Source organism: Nicotiana sylvestris, chromosome 8 (genome assembly GCF_000393655.2).
Source record: "Nicotiana sylvestris chromosome 8, ASM39365v2, whole genome shotgun sequence".
Lineage (NCBI taxonomy): Eukaryota > Viridiplantae > Streptophyta > Magnoliopsida > Solanales > Solanaceae > Nicotiana > Nicotiana sylvestris.
Genome location: NC_091064.1, coordinates 47,525,939 through 47,535,678, shown reverse-complemented (window position 1 = coordinate 47,535,678; position 9,740 = coordinate 47,525,939). Strand labels below are relative to the sequence as shown.

Here is a 9,740-nt window from a genome sequence, read left to right as displayed (position 1 = left end):
CCACCAGGTCAGAGTTCGGGAGAGAGGTATTCTGAAGACAGCCTTGAGGAATCCATATGGCCACTTCAAGTCCCTTGTCATGTCCTTCGGGTTAACATATGCACCTGCCGAATTTATAGACTTGATGAAGAGCCTATTCCAGCCATTTTTAGACTTGTTCGTGATAGTATTAATTGATGATATTCTGGTTTATTCACGTTCAGAGGAGGAGCATGTAAACCACCAACGAGCGGTACTCCAAACCCTCTATGATCATAAGTTTTATGCTATATCTTCTAAATGTGAGTTCTGGTTAAATTCTGTAGCATTCTTGGGGCATATTGTTTCCGATGAAGGTATAAAGGTAGACACTCAGAAGATTGAGGCCGTGAAATCCTGGCCTAGACCAACCACTTCGATAGAGGTTCATGGCTTTCTAGGCTTAGCAGGATACTACCAGAGGTTTGTAGAGGTTTTTTCTTCCATTTCGGCACTATTGACGAAGCTGACTCAGAAAGAAATTAAGTTTCAGTGGACAGGGCTTGCTAGTGGAGTTTCCAAGAGCTTAAGAACAGGTTGATCTCAACGCCAATTCTAACACTTCTAGAGGGTCCAGAGGGTTATGCCGTGTATTGTGATGCCTTATGTGTCGAGTTAGAATGTGTCCTGATGCAATATGGGAAGGTAATTGCGTATGCTTCAAGGCAGTTGAGGAAGTACGAGAGGAATTATCCGACCCAAGACCTTGAGTTAGCTGCGGTTATCCATGCACTTAAGATATGGCGGTATTATTTATATGGTGTTCGTGTTGATGTATTTACAGATCATTAAAGCCTGCAACATATCTTCAAGCTAAAAGAGTTGAATTTGCAACAGAGGCGATGGCTAGAGTTATTGAAAGATTACGATGTTAACATTCTCTACAATCCAGGGAAAGCTACGTTGTAGCAGATGCCTTAAGTTACCGATCTATGGTAGCTTAGCACATGTAGAGGCTAAGAAAAGACAATTACCTAGATAGATTCATCAATTGGCTTGTTTGGGGGTTCGGTTTTTAGATTATGACGATGGTGGAGTTGTAATCCAAAATACTACAAAATTATCTCTCATAGCTGAAGTCAAGGAAAGGTAGTACGAGGACCTAGAGTTGGTCGAGTTGAGAGAGAAAGTTCTGCAACAGAAAAAGTCATTGTTAGAGCTCAGGGGCGATGGGTTCTCAGATATAGGGGTCATCTATGTGTTCCAAATGTAGCATGGATAGAGACAGGATTATGTCAGAGGCACATTATTTGTGGTACTCCATTCATTCAGGGTCAGCGAAGATGTATCATGACATTAAGGATGTTTACTGGTGGAACGATATAAAGAAGAACATTCCTAAGTTTGTCGCTCGGTGTCCTAGTTTCCAGCAGGTGAAGGTAGAGCACCGGAAGCTTGGAGGGCTAATGCAGACTATAGAGATCCCAGCATGGAAATGGGAGGAGATAAACATGGACTTCATCACGGGTTTGCCTCGTTCTCATCGTAAGTTTTATTCTATATGGGTGATAGTCGATAGGCTCATGAAATCAACCCATTTCCTATCGGTCAGATCTTCATATACAGCCGAAGATTATGTGAAGTTATATATTAAGGAGATAGTGCGGCTATACGGAGTACCAGTATCTATCATATCTGATCGCGGGTCCCAGTTTACAGCATATTTTGGAGGTCATTTCAAAGAGCTCTAGGGAATCTCATCACAACTTTTCATCCAAAGACCGATGGACAAGCTGAGCGCACAATTCAGATGCTCGAGCATATGTTATGAGCATGTGTGTTGAATTTTATAAAAATTTGGGATGAACATCTACCTCTTATCGATTTTGCATATAATAACAGTTACCACTCCAGTATCCAGATGGATCCGTACGAGACTTTGTGTGGGCGTAAGTACAGATATCCTATAGAGTGGTTTGATGTTGGATAATTTGGGTTACATGGGCCAGACTTGATTAATCAGGCCGTAGAGAAGGTAAAGCTTATCCATGAGCGACTATCGATAGCCCAGAATCATCAGAAGTCATATTCTGACGTGCAACGACGAGATTTAGAGTTCAAGGTTGATGACTTGGTGTTCTTAAAGGTATCGCTTATGAAGGGCATGATGAGGTTTGGAAAGAAAGGCAAGCTTAGCCCATGGTATATTGGGCCTTACAGGATTATTCAGAGAGTGGACCAAGTAACTTATGAGTTAGAATTGCCCTTGGAATTGGAGTCTATCCATCCGGTTTTTCATGTATCTATGCTATGGAAGTGCATTGGCGATCCTACCCGAGTGGCGCCCACCGATAATGTACATATTATGGGGGACTTATCGGATGAGGAAGTTCCAGTTTCCATCATATACCGACATAGCCTTCGTGAAAGTTTTATGGAGAAGCAAGAACGTGGAAGAGATGACGTGGGAAGCGGGGAAGAAATAAAGTCTAAATACCCCCACCTATTTCAAAATGAAGATATGGATTGAGATGGGATACTTCACATAGCTCTATTCAGCCTAGTAGGTGGTAAGCTCTTATTTTTGACTTTCAGTATTTATGATTGACTTTCGTGTGAGGCCCGATGTTGCTAATTATAGATATTGGCCATATGTAACATGTATAGTATGTTTTCTGGTTGCGTGCAGGTTGGTTTTAGTCTGGTGTATGGAGAAGACTCTGGCAAAATTTTCCCAAGTCTCTAAAAGTAAAAATTCAAGGACAAATTTTCCTAAGTGGGAAATGATATTACACCCCAGATTTTTGTATGTAAAACTACCTCGTAAGCCAACTAATGTAAGACAAAAAATGAGATCATATTTGGAAGTATATAAAATAAGTTATCATGCTACCTTGGAAGTTACAAATATTGAAGATCATGTACAATAAGTAAAAAGAGCGTTGGAAGGTTCAGAAGCTAAAGGAATTGAAGAAAATAATGGTTCGTCGAAAGTCGACAAGTTGGGAATATTATGACCCGTACCTCTGGGATGAGACTAGGGTTCTTAACATGATATGTAGGTTATGATATGAGTTATGTTAGTCATATAATAGTCGTGTGTTAGGTTTTTAAATCAGGCGAGTTGTGGAACAAAAGTCGATGAAAGTCATCACAAGTTACGTTTATAAGTTTTACTGATCTTTGGGTCAAATGTAACTGCAATTTTATCCTAAGATACTTAGAGTTACAGGGTGATCTACCAATCTAATTGAAGTTCTATGAGTCTGTTTTCTAATGCATTAAACCGTTTGTCAATACGACATTGTAGTAGAGAGAGATATGAGTTTTTGCGAGACTGCGTAGACTGCTAGGTGACAAGTAGGTGTATCACCTACTTGCTTAAATGAGAGTCCAAAAAGGGTCTATTTCGGATCGGCCAAAGATCCCATTTAATGGCTTATCTCCTGCAATATAACAACCAATTATACAACACAATAACTAGACCTAAACCCCAACAACCATTCTCCCAAAAATTGCCCCCAAACCCTAATTGGTTTTCTCTCCTTTTCAAGTTCTAGTTGGAGATAAAACCTTGAGTTTGAAGAACCAAGATAAGAGCTGAGTTATTCAACAAATAAGGTAAGTTTACTTCTCTCTTTAATCCATTTTTTCTGTTGTAAATGCATGGGAAGTCTTTCTATATTTGTAAGAACTCACCGGACGGTGATCAGAAGTCGTGCGTTCACGTTATTCACTTGTAGCAGACTGTTTTGTGGACTGTTTTGTGTTGCTGTTGGATTGAGTATTATACTATTGCTTTTTGGAGTTTTGGAGGAGTAAGGGTGTGGATAAACACTTCCTAAATGCAGGATGGTGGTCTAGTCGTTCGTCATAACATTTTCGGGTTGTTTGACACTACTATAATGGTCGTCTTGTGTATGAAGAGATCGGGGTGTGTTGGGCTATTTTGTAGTATTTTGTGGTTTATATAAGGTTAGAAAATAATATATATATATATATATATATATATATATATATGTATATATATGTGTGTGTGTGTGTGTGTGTGTGTGTGTGTTTTCTTGTATTATTGGTGTTATCTTGAATTTGGAGGAAGTAAGGATTATAAGGGAGATGATGCCTGTTTTAATACAAAATAAGCTTATATTTCGTTGTGTGATAGTGGTAACTTTCGTCACTTAATGATATTGTTATTATCGTTGTAATAGATTAGGGTGCGAAGAGGTGAGTTCAACTTGGTGAATGGAAAGATTGTGATAAGGTATGTTAAGGCTAAACCTTTCTTCATTTTGGTATGATCCTGTAACTACATATTTACAGGTGGAAAATATTTAATGGTGACACTATATTTGATAATTATTTATAGGAACTTATGAATTATTTTTGTACATAATTAATTAATTAATACTTATCACTAATTTTCTAATCTCATACTTTTAGATGTAATTTGCATGTTAATGACAAGGAGATGACTTATTAGAGATTGATGGACTTGGAGAAGAGAGTACGAATAAAAAGTAAAATAAAATTACACACATAAAAAAATATTGGTTGATGATGTATTATATAAAATTATCATTTAGTGGAGATGTTTCTCTAGAATGTACCTCATAAAATCCTAATAAGTAAATATATCATATGTATCAAATTAAATTTTGGTTCTTCGTTTTTGCGGGCTCAAACGTTATCCAATCATCTACAAACTTTACAAATTTATACAAAATTATACTACATAGCTCGGCATACACGTGCAACGCACGTGCCGAAAAACTAGTATATATATATATATATAGTATTACAGTATTTTCATTGCCATCGAGCTATAATCGATAGGGAGGCCCCTATTAGGCAACCTCTAAACAGATGATAAGTTATATACAGAACTTACTGTGGCCGAGCGCCTATGAGCGAGCCTAGAATGGCCGTCATACCTAGCCTAGTATGGTCGAACGCCTATGAGCGAGCCTGCTACAGCCGAGCAGTTACACGTACCGAACCTTATAGGGTTGGACACTTATTTTACTTACTATATTAAGAGAGTTGAGTTAGTATCAGCAGGTAAGTATATCTCTAGACCATCTTTGACTCCCAGTTACTTTCAGTTATTATATTATCAGTTCAGTTTCAGCTTTCAGTTATTTCATATCCTTACATACTCGGTACATTATTTCGTACTGACGTCTCTTTTCTGGGGATGCTGCATTTCATGCATGCAGGTCCAGATAGACAGACGAGTAGACCTCCTCAGTAGGTATTGCCCGAGTTTAGCTTGATCGGTATCTACTCGTCAGTAGGTGTTGCCCGATTTCAGCTTGATCGGTAAGCTCCACGCCCTTCGGATGTTTTGTGTACATATTGTGTATTTATTTATATATGTTACGGGTAGGTCGGTGCCCTGTTTCAATCACAGTACATTCATCAGTAGAGGCTTGTCGACATATCCTGTCAGTTAGTGCAGTATGTTAGGCTTGTAGGCCTTATATGTATATTTTATTGGTTTGTCGGCTGTAATAGTTATAATGGCCTTGTCGGCCTAGCTTTATATTGATGTTTAGTCAAAGCTAGTTTTTGTTCAGTTTTATATTTTGCTTCGCAAATTATCTTGCAATGTGGTCACATGGCCAAAGTATGACATTGTATGTTCAGAGTCCCTCAGTCGCAAGTTGATACGCTAGGTTAAGTGAGGCACCGAGTGCCAGTCTTACCCCCAGGTTCGGAGCGTGAAACAAATCTAACCAAAATAACTTAATATCATAAATAAAACTATAGAAAATAATTTCGGATAATAAAGTTTCGATCTTTAATGAAAACTGAAAAATCAACCCCGGGCCCGCATCTCGAAACCCGACAAAATTTATAAAATCCGAACGCCCATTCCGATGCGAGTCAAACCATACCAAAATTATCCAACTCCGACATCAAATTAGCCTTCAAATCTTCCTTTTATATTTTAGGAAGTTTTTACAAAAATTCCCAATTTTTTCCAATTGAAATCACTAAATTAATGATAAAAACAAAGAGGAAATCATAAAATATAATCAAATCCGTTAAAGAACACCTACCCAATCCAAATAGTGAAGAATATCTTTAAAATCACCCAAAACCGAAGTTTACAACTCAGATGTGATAAAAATAACCAAACCCTCGATATATATGAAGTTGCCCAGCGATTTCCGCATCTACAGACAAAACAGTGCATTTGCGCTCTCGCTTTTGCGAGCCAACACCCGCATCTGTGGTTATCACTTACCAGACCAGCGACCACACCTGTGCAAAAGAGGTCGCACCTGCGAAGCTACAGAATCGCTCACACAAATGCATAGGCGGATTCTATTGCATCTGCGACCCATTACCCACAAGGAGACCACCACACCTACGATCCCTCACCCGCAGAAGCGGGAAGCCTGACTATGCAAAATATTGCAGAAGCGACACAATTTCACCCCGAAGTGATTCCGCCCATGCGCTCCCACTTACGCAGATGCGAGACACCAGAACTAGGACTGCGCGAAAACATGAAATTATTCGAAACTTGTCTGAAAGGCATCGGGGCCCCCCGTCCAATGATACATACCAATCCCAAAATATAATGCGGACCCACTCGAGGCCTTAAATCATATCAAACAGTATAAAAATACGAAATACACCTCAAATCAAACTTAATGAACCTATGAACTTTCAACTTGTACAACTCACGCCGAATCATATCCAATCAACCCGGAATGATGTCATATTATGCATGCATTTCTCAAATGATACAATGCAGTTATTTCAACTCTCGAAATTGCAATCTGAACCCGATACCAACAAAATTCAACTCCCGGTCAAACCTCTCAACCTTCAACTTTTCAACTTTCGCCAAAATATAACAAATCAACCTACAGACCTCCAAATCCAAATACGGACATAAGCCTAAGTCCAGAATCATTATACGAAGCTATCAGAATCATCAAAATACAATTCTGGAGTCTTCTACACAAAAATCAAACTTCAGTCAACTCTTGCCGCTTAAGATTCTAAAACAAGAATCATTTTTCCAAATCAATCCCGAATTATCCGAAAATTGAATACGACCATACGCAAAAGTCATAATGCACAATACAAAGCTACTCAAGACCTTAAGCCACTAAATGGGACCCTAATTCTCAAAATAAATGATTGAGTCGTTACAATTTATCTTTCAGCATTACTACAGAGAAGTCAATTTCATAGCTGATTTTTTGCTAATATGGGAGAGCATAAAAAGCAGAATTCTTTCTTTGCGCAAGATTTAGTTCTCCCCTTAGAAGTTAAAAACTTTCTGAAGAATAATATCAAAGGAATTCCTGTTTTTCATCTTAGACCACATCGAAAGGACTTTACTTTTCATTGTGATTAATTTAGGCATAAGTTATCAAGTTCTTACGTTTTTGCAAAACTATAGGAAGCAGTTCGTTGGAAAGAATTCCCTTGCTATTGTAATAGCAACTCTTAGAGGACTTTTTTTTGTATAAAGATGAAATCTTCATCCTTCATGTAACTCAAGGTGGATTGGACAAATATCCAATCTCCCTCTCTCTGTAATTTTTTTTGGAAGTGCAATAGATAGGCTGGGCTTAAAGCCAACATTTGTTTTTTATTTTTTTTAAAAGAAAGAAAAAACCATCCCGCAAATCCAGTACACCTCACTGCAAGCTAATTTTGGCTCTAGAAAATATGTAGAGATCATTGAATATTGTAATTACACACAAATATCACGGTATATCTCACTAATCTTGGTATTAATGCTCTGGCCTCATTTTTTTAATTTGTCTCATTTTCATTGAATGAAATCAACCATCCTGATGGCTTTTATTTAACAAAAATAATCTAAAATGGTACTCCACAGAAAATTTAAAGGGATTATCTGAAGTAAGAATGTATGACATCTAGTAACGAGCGCTTTCTCCCGCTGCCTAAAAGCTAAAACGAATAGTGTCACGCCTCCTTTTTCCTACACCCTAGAAGGGTATAAAGGAGTTTTTCCAATTAAAGGACAATCGAAACGGGATTTATTTATTTAAAAATTCAGAGTCGCCACTTGGGAGATTTATGGTGTCCCAAGTCACCGGTTCGAATCCCGAATCGAGGAAAAGATTAACTCTGTTTAACAGTCCGCGAACCAAAAATTCGGGTAAGGAATTCTGTTAACCCGGGAGAAGGTGTTAGGCATTCCCGAGTTCCGTGGTTCTAGCACGGTCGCTCAACTATTATATTCAGCTTAATTATCTGATTTTAAAACATTTTAAACCTATGTGCAAATTTTAATTTTAATCGCTTTTATTCATTTTTTAAAGAAAATTGCAACACTGCTAAAACACGTCTTGAACCACGTCACATAAATGCACCCGCAGTCTTTGACATATTTTAACATTGTTGAGATTTGGATTTGGGTCACATAAATGCGCACCCGAATTTAGGAAGGTAATGCTATTAAATGACGCACCTAAAGCAACTACGTGTTAGCAACTTTGCGAGGGCCATGGAATTTTGCTAATGGCACGCCTCGAACTCTAAGGTCAAGTTAAAACTAATTAAAATGAGGGCCACGTAATTGTCATTTTTGGCTTGGCATGACACACCTCAATTCTAAATTAAAAGGATTAATTCAACTACATTCAGAGGGCCATAAATGTCTATGTTATTGGTACTTCCTTTAACTGGTGACTTATTTCGCTAAAGCTAAGTCAAAAGACCAGCCCCGCACAACGATTATGTGGCCCAATTGACGAAGCCTGGTTTGAAAAACCCTTGATGTAGGCCTAATACGTGAAGAGACTGGGCTCCAGGTGAAGCCCAGTCCAGCGACCATGCTATTTTAACAAAAGGAGACTAACACAATCAGGCCAAAACTTGGTAGCCCAATATGCCATGGCCGGGGAACTGACTATTTTTTAATGGTTTGGGCCAGACCTCGATAGTAGGCCCAATTCAAGAATATTACAACTGAAAGACAAGGGCCCAGGATCGAGCCCTTGGAGGAGTCAATCTAACGGGGCAAATATGCGGATCCACAAATCCTTTCAAACACAAAATTAAAACTCAATTTGATACTGAATAATATGCAGCTTTAAACTACAAAAAAATTCGAGCTACCTTTAAATGACAAACAGGGAAGCAAAACTTAACAAATCCTAAGAAGTTAACCACTAAACAGCCATGACTAATTACTCCTTAAGTCATTGCAACAATTACTAACATTAAACTAACAACCATTTCAAACCATTTTGAGTCCAAACATATTTATGCGATAATCATTGAATCACTCACAACTTGACAGCCATTAAAACACTAACAAGATGAAATTCTTACACTTAAGCAATTGATTAAGTACCCCAAAGGATTTAATCAAACACCCAAGGTTAAAACCTTAATGATCTACAACAAGGAATGACCCCAGAATTATTTTCTATGACAGTAAAGCATAAGAAATAAAGTTGAACAACAGAAATTTATAGTTTAACCATTTGTGCAAACTCAAATTCACTCCTATTTTCAGGCATAGGTTTGTGATACCATGAACACGCATGACTTCAATCACAGATTCATCCTAAAGCAGGCTAAACAACGTTAAACAGTCCTAAAGTTCACCATTCACAGTACTGTCCTATTTATACACACCATAATAATAAATTGAGTCATTACACTAATTGAACACTTTGAAGGCTGAACATTACAAACATACTGAAGCTTAGACAACAGGAATAGGATTCATTTCATTTCATTTTTAAATTCCAATTCCAGACTTCAAATTCATCTAG

The 9,740-nt window shown here is 38.0% G+C and overlaps 1 protein-coding gene across 1 annotated transcript; it reads left to right on the top strand.

The window, feature by feature from the left end:
• Positions 1-1,232: 1,232 nt before the first annotated feature.
• On the top strand, positions 1,233-2,488 carry LOC138874997 (uncharacterized). The gene is made up of 2 exons (XM_070153800.1): positions 1,233-1,503; positions 1,968-2,488. Exons 1-2 carry the CDS (start codon positions 1,233-1,235, stop codon positions 2,486-2,488), a joined length of 792 nt encoding a protein of 263 aa, XP_070009901.1.
• The last annotated feature ends 7,252 nt before the right edge of the window (positions 2,489-9,740 follow it).